Source organism: Astyanax mexicanus, chromosome 2, assembly GCF_023375975.1.
Source record: "Astyanax mexicanus isolate ESR-SI-001 chromosome 2, AstMex3_surface, whole genome shotgun sequence".
NCBI classification, from domain to species: Eukaryota; Metazoa; Chordata; class Actinopteri; order Characiformes; family Acestrorhamphidae; genus Astyanax; species Astyanax mexicanus.
This window is the reverse complement of record NC_064409.1, coordinates 10,657,056-10,672,210: the sequence shown is the minus strand read 5'-3', so window position 1 is coordinate 10,672,210 and position 15,155 is coordinate 10,657,056. Positions and strand designations below refer to the sequence as shown.

Below are 15,155 nucleotides of genomic sequence, written 5' to 3'. Positions count from 1 at the left end.
GTTATTAGCAAATATCAGTTACCAGGAATGCTGGTGGTCCAGCACTTGACTAACTTGACTTGCCTGTTTCAGAGCAAAAGACCTTGCGTGTTTTAGATTTAAACTTAGATTTAGTGGGGGTTTGGATAAGCCGTCAGAAAAAAACATTTCCTACAACTGTTCCACAACATTCAGCACCAGATGTGTTCAAATAAACATCTAAACTAGTCTAATGCCAGGTGGTATGGCGGAAGTGCAGGTAGAGCATGTGTAGCACAGCTTTAATTTCTCCCAAATATAACTTGAATTGTCCACTAGGTGTGAGCGTGGGTGTGAATGGTTGTGTGTGAAACCCTGTGGTACACTGATGTCTGGGGAAGGGGTATTCATCCCATGTGCCCAATGATTCTAAATAGGTTTTTGATCCACTGTGACCTTAATCTGGAATAAATTGATAAGAAAATGTATTAATAGTGTGATGCATTTGGATGCATTTGTGCAGTAAGTTAAAACAAACCTTTTTCTGTATTATATGTTTAAATCAAATTGGTGCAGAATTTCATTTCATCTTTAAATCAGTCAAAGATGGTTACAAAACTCATGTGACATTTAAAAAGCATGTTTAAAAGCAAGTCCACTAATTACTTTGATTTTTGTTATTTTAAAGAAAATGTTAACTGCATGTTTAAATCATTGATATTTATGACAAAAAATCACTCACTTTATGGCACTCATTCCTGTTACTGGAACTCACTTCTTTTACTTTTTATCTTTTGAGTAACAGGAATAAAAAGTAACAGGAATGAGTTTATAGAATAGAATTAGCAAAAACATAAAAATGGTAAAAGGAACGAGTGAAACCCTGGGATACAAATAAAATGTGTATTTTAACTTTTTAAGTATAGATAAGATTTGATTTGAATTTGGAGATTTGCACAACAATGCAAAAAAAATCTTTGAAGGATTTTAATAATTATATTTAATACATTTTATAGTTAGAGAGTTGGGGCAGGTAAAAAATGCTATTGTCTCAATGTTCTAGGTAGTTTTTAATTATTAGTTTTTTAATACCATATCTTACTTTTGCATTAGGTCAATGTACAAGACACTTAGAAGATGCTTAGTAACAAAATGTATTTTTGTGTGCACATTTATACATGTAATTTCCTGGGGACAGAAATGGCACCTATTCGGTGGAATGGCCCCTACATAAAAAAATAATATTGCTTAAAAATAATATTCAGTTTCAGATTGTCTAAGCTGTTTTTTGATGGTCATGGTGTTTTAAAAGCTGCTTATTCTTGTAAGGTAGCTGATTGGCTGGCTTACCAGTTCTTAAACAACTATTATGGTCTGGCTGGTCGTGCATTAGTAATGGCTGGGAAGTGTGTCACTGTTTAGGTAGGTGGGTAAGATGCAGCCCGCTTTGTTACTGAATGTTGTGTAACAAGCAGGAAGTTGTTGGCCAGTCCTGAGTCCTCAGTTCTCTCGTGCGCGCTCGTGCGTCTTTTCTCCCTCCCTCCCTCCTTCCCGCAGCAGCAGCAGCAGCAGGACACGTTCCTTACGTTTCAGCCGCAGCTCGAGCTCACTTTCGGTCAGAAGGTAGGTAGAAGAACGCACTGAAACATCTCAGCAACTCAAACAAAGTGATTAAACTAAACTTACACTCGTTTCTCGTCTGTTCTGCGTTTATGAATCAGCTCCGTGCGTTCCTGGGATTCCAGGGGAGGAAAATGCCCAGGGCGCATTACTGCACTGGGTCTGTTCATCCTCCTGCACCAAAAAACGCAAAAAACCTTTATTTACGATTCAAAGCAACTGAAATATTACTGCGTGGCGCGTGCGCATTAACAGACACACAGACAATTGTTCATCCTGACTGACTTTACATTTTAATTAGTAGAAAGAATTGCATAACGCTGCACTATGTAGGAGTGCAGTGTACCGTTTAGCAGTTTAATTTTCTGACTGAATATCAAGCTAAATTCTAAATTAAGAAGACCTGAGTTTTCTTCCATTTTTTCAATTTTCAGGTTTTTTAATTTTACAATTTTTCAATTTTTAAATTTGTCCGTTTGTGTATATTGTGTAACACAAATCTGATGGTATAATTCAACTTGCAAAATGCAAAAACTGAAAAATCTTTAAAAAAAAAGGATTATTTTTCAATTTTTTTCTGAATTTACGTTTGTGAGGGGCAGAAATGAAAAAAAAAAGTTGGAAACATGGATAAAATGTTATTTTTTGTACACAACACTAGATTAAGTGAAATATGTTTTTATATTCAATTTTCAAATTTTCCATTTAGCCTCAAACGGTCAGAAAATGAAATTAATAAACGTTACGCTGAACATAGGGGTGCAGTGTCCCCGTCTTTTAAACTACTTCTAAACTTCCTAAACTAACAATTTTCTCCAAGGTGTCTTTATACCAGATCACCAGAACAGACCTCATATCATATACCCTATACTGGTAGGCTAACTATTTATTGATCAGTGCTGGATTTTTTTAGCAGGGGTTTCTTTCTGATTCAAGCTGAAACTAGCTATGGATATTAATCAATCAAAGTAATCCACAAAGCTCTTTTGTAAGTCGTTCTGGATAAGATGTCTTCTAAATAAATATAAATGTAAATGTATGTAAGGTTTCACAGCTTTCATAACTCAATTGAACTCTATAGTGCCTTAAGATTTGCCTCATGTTAATATGGAATAGTTTTATTTTCAGTTTATAAAAAAATATTTTTATACTAGTATAATAGTAGGCTCAGTAGGCTCGCACATGGTTAATTGAATTGAATAACCTGTACTTTAACATTTTGTTCTAGAAATCGTGTCAGAACTACTTATATGAGTAGTACAACTTTTGATTAAAGTGTTTGAATTGTTAAAATGGTTGGAACAGATTTGTATAAGCTAAAGCTACCCTATACTACACTATTTGTACTACACTATACTACAAGTGATAGATTACAGTTCTTAAAAATGGGAAAACAAAAGGGCTAAATAATAACCTGCTAAAAACATAAATTGAGCCCAGCTTTTGCTGGTGGTGTTTAATTTAGTTTGCTTTCAGTTTTAGTAAAAAAATGTTGGTGCATCCCTAAAATGAACCTTTTTAAACTCAGATTGTATGCATATAAATCTAATTAAAACAAATTGCAGGTATATTTTTGCTTACAGCATCACAAACTATTGCAATATATGTAATTGTCCTACTACAGCATGATACATATTATATTGCCAGGCTCTTGCGACCCTTCACAGCCCTACAATATACTACACTAATTGAGATGTATTTTACCTGAAAGTGTTTTTGAGTCACTGAGTCACTGTTATATTAAGTGTGGTCTATGTAATTGCTCCTATAGGAAAGATGGCAGAAATCGTGCACATGATTGACAGCGAGGTCTTCATGGCCTTCTCCACCTATGCGACCCTAGTCATCCTCAAGATGATGCTCATGAGCCCCATGACATCCTACTTTCGATTGACAAGAAAGGTCAGTTGTTAATGTTTTAAACTGCTATAGAGAGGCCTCTGTACCTCCCAGTCCATCTGTGATCACTTCCTGAACGTTGTTTGAGTTCCACCTGCCGTCAGTTTTTTTTCTGTTTAGCTGTAATCTATCAGCAGCTCCTTCATGCTGGTTGTTGTTGCAGGTGTTTGCCAATATGGAAGACACAGCTTTTGGGGGCTCTGCTGAGGACAGGAAGAAGATGATTAGGGTGGATCCAGATGTCGAGCGGGTGCGAAGGTATATCAGTTTTAAGTGCAATCTGTCAGGATATGTACAGTACTGTGGCAAGGTCCTAAGCAGATACAAAAACTGTAAAAGATGTTTATGCCAGCAGTAGGTGCGCTTCTGCCTGTAAAAAAAAACACATAGCATCAGAACCGTACCTTTATTCGAAAATTAAATGACTTTTTTATTCATAGGGTTGTGGACATGTAGGTTTAGATGAAACAGTCAAGATTACAGTTTTTTTTTTTTCATAGTGACTTCTTTGTGAACTTTAGGTAAATGTTCTATCAACAGCTCACTGGATTTAATTTAATAAAGAATAAATTAGATAGGTTGGGTATTGAAAAATATCTGTAAATACAGACAGTGAGGAGATCTTTGGAAATGGTTAAGCTAACACACTCAGATCTCAAAGTTTTGCTTGTGTTTATTCTAACACAAAATAACTTACTGTCCAAATAAAATGATTATTTTGATTAATTAATTTAATTTTCTCAGGTACAGTTTGCACAACAATGTGTGTATTAAGGAAGCACTGCGATGTTAAGTAAAAATGATTTATCTGCATTGAGTTGATAATTATTTTTGATGTCATAAGTATGGTATAAGTATAAGTATAAGTATGGTCTGTTTTTTGTACTCTTTAAGAACACACTGGTAAGGTGATGGTAAGGTGGCCTTCCTTAAAGTGGCAGTTCATATTATAGTGTTTCTAAACTGAAAGCAGAAGCATTTCCTAATGGAGAAGGGATAAAATATTAGGTTTAATGGTACCAGTGTGCTGGAACAGCCATTCCTGCTAAACCTAATATATGCATTCTAAAAACTGATATCTCGGCTCGCTTTTCGCAGGAGTTCCTCTAGCTACGTCACACGTCTTTACATTCGTACGTCACATGTGCAGCCTCTAAAAGAGGATCCGGCTCAGTTTTACTGAACACTAGCAGCTGGTGGAGCATTGGAGACTTCAGAAGGGGAAACTCGAGAGCTTAGTAGCTCCTCCATTCACTCATAGTAAAAACAGAGTGCGTAATTGAAGTGAAGTATCTGACTGAGCTCTCTCTCTCTCTCTCTGTCTCTCTCTCTCGCTGACTGAACATAACCTGGAATCGGATTCATCCGCTCTGAAAGGAGACTGCATCACACCCGCCCACTTTAAAATGATTTTTCCGCATGCTTGGTGCAATTACCCATTCTCACCAGAGAGGGCCCTAAATCCCTCAAATACCAAAACTTACAGACATCAGCTTTAATTGCTGCATTTGAACTATATAATAATCTGTTGTCTGTGATGCCAACCCAGATGGATTTATTCTCATTTATAAAATTACTACTACAGACAAGTACATGAAAAACTCTGATAAGTGCATTGACTTAGCATTCTATTTAAATTCATCCTTTTAATACACGGACATCCAAAAAGTCATGGAATAGCAGTGTTCTCTGGTTTTTAGTGTGACATGGGAAACCTCTAATGAAATTTTCGCTCCACCTGCAGGTGTCATCAGAATGACCTGGAGAACATCATTCCCTTTGTGGTGATTGGTCTGCTCTACGCTCTGACAGGGCCTGACCTCTCCACTGCTCTGCTGCACTTCCGGCTGTTCGTTGGTTCACGCTTTATCCACACCGTGGTCTACGTGATGGCGCTGCCCCAACCCAGCAGACTTCTGGCCTTTATGGTGGGATTGGTCACCACTTTATCCATGGCCTACCGCGTCCTCACCACTGCACTCTTTCTGTAAACTGATGACAAAATCAGAAAGTTGCTAGAAGTTGCTTAATTGAATGTGAAATATCCTGCGTAATGTGACCCTTCTGAAATATTCAGCACAACATACTTTAGCATACTTTCAGTTGCACAGCAAGAAAGACTAAGGATTTTTGTTCAGTTTTATTAAGGTACTAAATTTCCTATTTTTTATTTCAATGCATTGTAAAATCACTGTTTTTAAAGTGTTTTATTGTTTAACCAGATTGATATAAAAGTTTGTTATAAATAACATTTATGTTGCTGATATTTGTTCATTATTTTAATTATTTTTAAACTGAAATAAGACGGACATACCAGAATTGATCAATTGATGTAATCAATTTGATTAATAATAATAATAAAAAACTGCACAGAAGTCAGTACACACTTTAAGGACACAGCAAAAAATGAGGATACAAACACAATAATGACACGCAGAGATTTAACTAAAAATAAAGTGTCTTTCCTAAAAAATATTATTTTTTAAAACTTTCAAAACATAATAAATATTTATGTTCTACATGCTTTACATTATGCTACACAGCCATCATTTTAAAAGTTGTAATGCTCTTTCTTTTGGACTGTGTTTGATCTTTAAAGGAAGCAAAACTGCTCTTGTATTCTACCTCAATTGTGTTTTAAGCCTAAAAAGAAAATAGAATATGTGGAGCTTTCTTGTATATAGTGAGCATGAGTGTCTCTAACCATAGAAAAGTCATTTAATACATACTGGCACACGATTTTACATGAATGTATACATAAGCAGCAGCTTTATATATATATATATATATATATATATATATATATATATATATATATATAATTTACTCTTATTAATTTTTATTACTCTTAACTCTCAGTTCACCTGTCCAAAATGAGTAGATCCTTAATGCCTACATGAATGTAATTTTAAAACGATCCTAAGCAGCTTGTTTGGAGCTTTTAGTCATTTAATCTTTGATTTCCGAGCTCTAATCAATATCTGCAAAGTTGGCATATGCAGGTTTTTTAAAACTACATGTATAACCATATATCAAACAAATTATTTTTTTATTTTTTTTTATATTTTACGTTTAAAAACTAAAATGTGTTTTATTTAGACTCCTTTATCTTTATGAAGGCACTTACAGTAACTCACATTAGAAAATATTAAGAAAATAACTGGCATCTCCCAAAACTTTGTCGAAAGAGCTTAATTAGCCCCCCCAGAATGATCCAGCTTTACTTTAGAACCAAAAAGCGTAGATTCAGTTTTCTTCCCAGGATAAAAAGCTAATCTATTATTTCAAGTTCTGTGCTGAGACAGCTTTCAACAAAAAATGTATATATTTAAGCAAATACTATAGACAACATCTTAATTTAAATGACTCATATTTAATACAAAAAAATATATAAACATTTGGCTCTGAGATTTTTTTTTTTAATTAAAGGCTATTGAAAAGATCTTACTTTTAAATGTCATGTTACAGGGAGCAATGTCTTCTCTATCCACTAGAGGGAGGTGTCTGAAAACCCAAACCGTATCCACTGATCACGGTGCAGTGCAGGTCTACAGTGCAAAGACTTGATCTTGTGAACTTGTACGCCCCTCCTGAAAGCTCACAGATTGAGAAAGTACTACATGTACAGACCTAAATTCATCCAGGCCACACAGCCAGTGAACTACACAATGTTCTGCTCAGATTTACCTTCAGAACGAGGTAAAAAGACAACAGGACTTCTCTGAAACAGGCTCCTGTCTGGATAAGCAGCTGTAGATGATAATAGCTTATGATATCCTGCATCAAGGTGAGGCGTGACATTTCATTGCTCTGATCCTCCTCCTTCTTTTTAATGTGACCTTCTCTTTGTAACACATTAAACACTGCCACTTAGCTCCAAGGCCAAGGAGCCTGGCTCTGCATACAGCCCATCGGATTGCCCTTAGGATTGCGTTCATTTGTTTTGGGCCCGTGCCCAGCTCCAGGCCCTGCAATATTTCAATCAAGTCGTGCGTTTTACAGCCAGGGCAGATGAGGTACGCCTATACCTCGCTCCGTGATCAATAGCGACTGATCCTCCTACTCTGTCCGCAGCCCTGGCTCAGCTCTGAGTGGGTTGGGCTGTTGAAGGGATGCCTGTGGATTCTTTTTCTACTGAAGTGTCTTAAAAAACTTATTTTCGAGCTCACCTTGGGGGCTGTTAGACTCAGCACCGGATCACTGACTCACGCTCGGCCTGGTGGTTGTGCGAGCGTTTCTGCAGTACGCTCACACAGGCCTTCAGATGTACCAACGAGGACAGACACGCAGACGTTGAGACATTGAGACGGACCGAGCAGCCGCCTCTGCACCTCCACATCTGTCAGAACGTTCGTTTGCTCGCGCCTCGCTCTCTGTATTACAGTAGACGTCGTATATTTCTCACATCTGCCCACTGCCTTATTGTTGGGATTATTAACTGTACAGGGGCTTAATTAGGCAGAACTTCAAAGTGGTGGCTCAGGCCGGCGCTGAGGTGCGGCAGAGATTTATATCGCACAATGGCTGCCCGGGTCCTGAAAAATTAATGAACGCTTAGCCGAGATCCGACTTACGGCCGACGCTCTGCATTATAAATCAATTTGAGTTTAAGCCTCGCTATCTGCTGCCCACCGGATCTGGCCGGTATGGACGTTTCGAGGGCACGTGGTGAACGCGGGTCACGGGGTCCATTACGGCTCGATTCTGAGGTAATGCGGGGACTGATGGGGCCTTCATCCAGTTTAGGCGGATATGACGAAGTAGGCCCCAGTGTAGCAGAAGGCCAGTCTGTAATGGTCACACTGGCTCGCCCACACACGGCAGCCTATTAGTTTCCAGTGAGGGATGTGATGGAGCAGCAGTTCAAAGCCATTCTGGTTCAGCCGGTACGTAATACAGGTCTACATGCAACAAAACGTCACCCCATTCAGAGAGAGAGCGCAGACTTGATGGAATGCACACATAATAAATACTGTGGCGTCCGTTACTTCACTGAGGGTCCTGGGGGCGGAGTTATACAGGCTGTGGAGGTGGTGGTTGGGTGTTCTTGGTGCAGCAGTGCAGTGGGTTTTGTGTGCTGCTTATGTGAATTGTGAATTGAGCTGTACCTACCTATATATATATATATATATATATATATATATATATATATATATATATATATATATATATGTGTGTGTGTGTGTGAAACGTGTTTGTTGTGTCTTTTGTTGGAGTAGTAGTCTCTACTCTTCAGAGAAGATGTTCTTGGAGATTTTGAAGATTTATAGTACTGAAGATTTAGAGTAAGGTTTAGTGGATGATCACCACCTCATCCCTAACTCTCCAACTGTCCCACCCATCCAGAATTATTGGATGGATCACCAAAATTCCAGGTAAAACAGTTCCATTGCTCCACAGCTCAATTGCCTCACTGCCTCACATAAGGAATGGTGTCAATGGGTTTGTATCTATCAAGAGTCTTATTGCATTACAGTGCTTCTCTACAGGTCTACATTGACTAGACATGCTTTGCACGTGTGACTTGCATCATGCAGCTGAATGCTGAATTTATTAAGGAGTGTCCATAGACAATATGAACATATAATAGAAATACAATGTAGTTTACCCTATTACACAGCAAAATTATTGAGGTAGGTGAGGTAGGGATTTTGGTTACCGCCAGTGTAATTCTTCAGAGTGATAGAAAAGGTTTAGACCCCAGACATTATTATTACCATAGGGTGCCAGATTGCTCTATTTATTGGGTCCCGGTACAACTTGCCTGTCTTTATTGACTACAAATATGCAAAGTTGCCAAAAGTATTTACATCCATTACTCAGGTAGAAGTATAAAGAATACTAGAATTAAAAATACTTCTGTAGACACTGAAGTGTCTTATCAAGATTTTTACTTAAGTAAATGAGTAACAGCTTTCCCATAGGCTCCTGGCACCATATATTTGAATATTGGGTGTGGCTTCTTCCTTACTTACCATTTTTGTGTTGTCTGTTGCTCAAAGCTATCTTATCCAAGGCATGGTTTAGTGTGAGATATGTGTTGATTGGCAGGCCTCAGTGTTGTACGCTAAAAGAGCAAGTTACCTTTATCCTGTATTCTTAATTGTCACAGTACTGTATGTTGGCTTGGAGTTACATTGTTCATTATTGTGCTGCTGCAGTATTATGCTGTCAGTATTGGCAGCTCTTTAAAAAAATGCTAAATATGTTAAGAATACCTATAATTCAGTTAAGTTGATATATTTACAACTTAATGCTCCACTAGGTAGGATTGAGATTTTGTGCTCATGGGTTCCCTCTACAGTTGCAGAGTGTAATACCTGTATACAGCACTGTCGTACCCACTGATTTACTTATAATCTGTCTTTATCTGGAGCTTCTCCGGTACCACACAGACGAACAGCACAAAAGATTTGTTCGAATAAACAAATCTTTTGAACAAATCTTTTAAGTGAACAGATTCTAATAATTCAGTTCATCTAAAAGAGCTGCTGTGCCCATCACTATTAGTTAGCTTCTGTAAAGAATTAACCAGCACCTTGTAGAACTACATACAGATCGGAAAGCAGGTCGCAGTTCTCGAAAGAGGCGCAGTTCTCGCGAGCGTTAGTCGCGGCCGCCTAGGAAAACTTACTCAGAGGAGCTCCGGCACAGACACGTGAGAGCCGCTATTCCTCCTATTACACCTCTATGCAGCACTGCAGTGAGTTTGAAGCTGTAATTTCACTTCTTTAAAAAGTTCAATAAAGTCAAAGCAAAATTATGACTTGGCTGAGTTAAGTTGAGCCTATAAATATTTTTTTCAGTGTAGATAACCAACATTTCTACTTAAGTAAAGTAACAAATTTTGTGTACTATGTTACTTGACACCTCTGCAAATAAGCCAACGTCCTGAAAACATGTTCAGGACATATTCCCAGTCATACAGATTCAGGTAAACTAGTTTGGATCATTTGCTTTCCCAGTTTGATTCTAGTGTCATGTGATAGCAGAAGGACCTCTATGAAGAATTGACAACAACTGTACACAGAAATGTAGGCCTTTTGATTCATTTAAAAAAAACAGTCTTCAAGTGTACTTGACTGAATCCAGTGTAGACAGCAATCAACCACTCAATTACATTTAAAAGTGGCATACGCTGCATGGCCCGTCAACCAGCAGCTGTTTCAAACAACGTTCCTCAGTTCAGTTTCATACAAACACACACACACACACCCACACACACACACCATCTGAGCTCCTACAGCCTCCATCCTGAACACACTCCTCCTCAGCGAAACCCACGCAAGCACAAGGGTGACCTCTGCTCCTCCGCTGCAGAAGGAGCTCGTGTTCAACTCGGCTGGGGTCAGCAGATTGCTTATGCTGATGGCAGTGACTGGACCTCAGGTGATTACCATAAGCAATTTAAATGTTATTGATCCAACCCCGCGCCTGCAGTAATTGAAGGCCCCTCCCCCTCCGTCCACCACCCTGTCCTCTGCTCTACTGAATAGCGATGGCCGACTCGTGAAGGAATCATTTGTTTGAACTGGTTCTTTTGAATTAAATGGGTCTAACCGATTCCAAAGGTCAGTGTAACAGAACGTTTTTTTTTTTTTTGTGGTGGTTTGTTGAGTTTCAAATAAGTGAACAAAATATCATATACTGGAATAAAAAAAAACATCTACTTATTAAATATCTACTTATAAATGCTTATGACCTTTGTATATACCGTCTGATGCTTTTTTTCGCCAATGAATTAATAGAATTAGAATAGAATACAATAGAATGTAACTTTGGCGGACATGTAAGATCACTCATGAAATTTCATAAAGTGCTTTTGTGCTCTGTTTGCCTTTCATGTGTTTCTAGCCATGTGCTCAAAGAGTTGTTGTTTTCGTGTCTTCGCCCCAGCCCCCTAGCCACCTGTCCTGTTTGCTACCCCATCCACTCGTTTCCTCCCCCAGGTGTTTCCTGTTTCCCAGTTTGCATATATACCCCATGTGTTCCTTTGTTCTCTGTTGTGCTTTTTGTTTGACGCTGTTGTATTTTCCTGCTTTAATTGTTTTGATTGCTGTAAGTTTGAGCCTCAGTTCTGCAGTCTTTCTGGTTTGTTTTCTTTAGTTTGTTTGTTTCTTTTTGCTTCTTTGTAAGACCTTGTTAGTCCTTTGTTTTATAGTTCTTTGTTTTTAGTCTTAGTCTTAGTCTTTTCATTATCTCAGTTTAATGGAAAATAAAACCAACTTGCTTTTGCATCCTTCCATTTTAGCAAACATAATTCCAACATTAAACCAACACAGTGCTTGGTGAATTTACCGCACATATCACACAGTAACAGCCATGCGTTTCCAACGAGAAAAACAGACAAAAGCACAACGTCTCTCAGCACCCCTAGCACCCCTGCTGGCTGGTTACATTTACATTTATGACATTTTGGCTGATGTGCTCATTCAGAGCAGATTACAAGGTTGTTCCTATTACAGAGATGAGCCATTGAAGTGTTAGGAGTCTTGCCCAAGGACTCTAATTGGTGTATCACAGTATAATCACCCAGACCGTGAATTGAACCACAGTCTCCTACATGATGTGGCAGCACAAGCAGGCAGTGGTGTTATCCACTGCGCCACACCAACCAAATGGTTGCAGATATGTTTCAATGAAAAAACGGACAATATGTATTTACAACAGTGTCATAAAAGGACATTTTTGGTGTAGCCGTGGTGGGAAAGAACACTGTTCTGCTTCACAGCTTAAATTCTAGATGGCATTACATGTGGTGCAACTTAACTAGGTTCCTGTTCATCTGCTCCAGAGATTCCCTTTCTGTTGGACGTACTTCACTACAGGGCCTAAAGAATCGGTGAAATATGAAGTAGCTAAATTAAGCATTTTTAGAAGGGGTGTCTACAAACTTTTGGATATATAGTGTAATCAATAAAACAGACTGAGATCACGTTTGATTCATTAAAACAAACTGTTTTAAAGAATCGATTGTGCTAACCTAAGAGAATTTTATAGCACCAGCTGTGAATTGTGTAGAACACTAGCACACACCTGTAGGATCAATCAGCATGCAGATCAATCAACCACCAGAACAATCAATCAATCGCCAGTTTGTCATGGCAACAATGGAAGAGTTTGATTAACATGCTGGGTGTGGCTTATTCAACCTCTCCTGCTTCATTAAAGCTGCCAGCGCTCAGGGAGCAGCCAGACAACGTCCCTGCAACTCATCTGGAAGAAAATAATAGAAGAAAAACAGCATTTTCATCAGCACCTCTGACCAGATAACTCGCAACCGTAATAACCCCTGCAGTTAATCAACTTTGGTCCAAATTGGCCGAGAGTCGTAACTTGGCATTGAGATAACATTGACCAAGGTGATGTAGGCAAACAGGAAGAATCGCGAGACTTAATGGCGTTTTTCTTTCATGAAAAGCTTGCGTCAAATAAGTCGCGCGCTATCTGAGATTGCACGGCGCAGTTATATTTGGTGCTGTGATCAGTTAATGAGTGGAGAAGAGTCCACCTGGGAGAACACGCCGCCTGCTTCATTTTTCACCCAACCACCTCACTCCCCCTCTTCTCCTCCTCAGGAGAGTGTGCCGTTCCTTGTTTTAATATTTTAGCGTTCTAACTTAAGCTCAGACTTCTCTCCAGGTAGCGCACTAGATCATCCTGACATCTCAAAGTACTAAAACCTTTGGAATAAAGTGTTTTTTATTCCGTTCTATTAACATAATTTATGCTTGTCAGGGAGCCCACCTCGGTGGAAACTGAGTTGGAGAGGGGGGGGCGGACACCATATTTCATTCCCTCCTGTGTAAGCGTGTAAGTGCGCATGTGTGTATGTGTGTGCATGTGTAAAAAAAGAGGAGATAACAGCTGTGCATGAGATTTGAAGTAGACATTCGACTTCATTACTCAACTCTGGAACACTGATGGAATAGAAAGCTGACTCCAATGAAAGCCAGCTGTCACTATATATGGGTTCCTGCTAGCCTTGAGAAACTTGTTCTTGTAGATCTTCAGTGCTGCCAAGGCTGAGGCATTGTAATGGGTGGTAAAGCTGGTGGTCAGTGGTTGGTGTGTGTGGGCGAGCATTATCCTGCTAAAAAGTGACACTTGGAAAGCCCTGCAATAAGAAGCAACACATGTGGAACATGAAGTAGCTAAATAATGCCTTCATTAGAAGGGGTGTCCACAAAGTTTTGATCATGTAGTGTAGTCAATGAAAAACAGAATGGGATCACATTTGATTTAGGGTGCTTTTACACCGTGGTCCGAACCAAGGATCATGTGTTTGCTACATTGTATATATTTGGTCCGCTTATTTTTGTTTTCACACTGCAGTTTAGGGAGCGCACCAAAGACCTTTGTGTGATACTCCTACATCCTTTCATTCCTTAACTTGACGCTGATTGGTTTTAGAAGGATATGCGTCCGACGTTGGCGTGTTGACAATTCAGCGGGTGGTTCATTCGGCAGTAAGCCTTTCCAGGATCAGGATAAAATGAATGAACAGATTAATTTCGTCTCCATAGTAGTGCTGCTGCTATTGTGTTTTTTTTATACCAGCAGCAGCAACTTCAGGCACAGGTTAGTTCAAATTCTCTAGGTTAGTTCAAATCCGCCAAACGAATGTGCTTGTCCTGAAGCAACTGTATCGCCGCCGACAGAAAGTTCGAACCATCCAGAAAAGCACTTTCACACTGCAGGCAAACCGGACCATGGTTCAGAAGATCCGGACCGAGACCACCTCTCTTGGTCGAACCAAAATCTGGTCCTTTGGTCCGGACCGTGGTTCGCGGCCCCTTTCACAACTGCTACTTTGGTTCGGACCAAGCTGAAAAGTCCGAAAACCCGGACCGAACGAGGCAGGTGTGAAAACACCCTTACTTAAACAATGAATTCAAGTAGACATTCGACTTCATTGCTCAACTATGGAGCACTAAAGGATGAGAGAGCTGATTCCAGTGAAACCAGCTGTCTAACCAAAACCACAAGTCCAGGGGCTGGGGCTGGATCTAATCTAACTCCTCCCATAAGTCCAAAGGATGGGGTTTAGTTTAGGGTCAGGAATAGGGTTTGATCTGCTTAAGACCAATGAAAAGGCATCTTGTATGTCCTGCAAATATTACTAAGCTCATAGTGTCCCTTGTATCACTACTAGAGGTGACTGACTGTTGAATGGGATGAATCCCCAGATCATCATACATGCATTTAGGGCGGTTAGCTGTTCGCTCCACAGCAAAAGCTTTGGATTAAAGCGTTCTATTCTATACTCTTTTTTTCTATTTCGCTATATGTATCTACAGGTACTAGACACACTGTGTGTCAGCAACAGGTGCAAATAAAGTATCTGAATGCATTCATTAGAAGAGGTGTTTGGACATTTAGTGCATATTAAGTTCAATGACAGACCCGGCACAATACGTTAATTAAGGTTTAAGAAAGGCAGCTTAATGCTGAGACATAACAGTAGAAAAATAGGTCACTGGTCTCCCCAGACAGTTTTCCTCTAATGAACACATTTGGTTTTATTCAGTTTAACATTAAAACGGAGCAGAAAAGCTGATAGATAAAGAGTGCAGAGCTGAATGTAATTTATTTATTATTCTAGTTACATCGATACCAAGGAAAGGTGAAATAAACTATATCAATGGCATGGTTACCAAGATTTGATGGTCTATACA

General features: G+C 39.1%; 1 protein-coding gene across 1 annotated transcript; it reads left to right on the top strand.

Annotated features, from left to right (window-relative positions):
- Positions 1-1,378: 1,378 nt before the first annotated feature.
- Positions 1,379-5,728, top strand: mgst1.1 (microsomal glutathione S-transferase 1.1). Its single transcript, XM_007259752.4, has 4 exons — positions 1,379-1,581; positions 3,350-3,480; positions 3,641-3,735; positions 5,222-5,728. The coding sequence occupies exons 2-4, from the start codon at positions 3,355-3,357 to the stop codon at positions 5,466-5,468; spliced, it is 468 nt and encodes a 155-aa protein (XP_007259814.1). The 5' UTR covers positions 1,379-1,581; positions 3,350-3,354; the 3' UTR covers positions 5,469-5,728.
- The last annotated feature ends 9,427 nt before the right edge of the window (positions 5,729-15,155 follow it).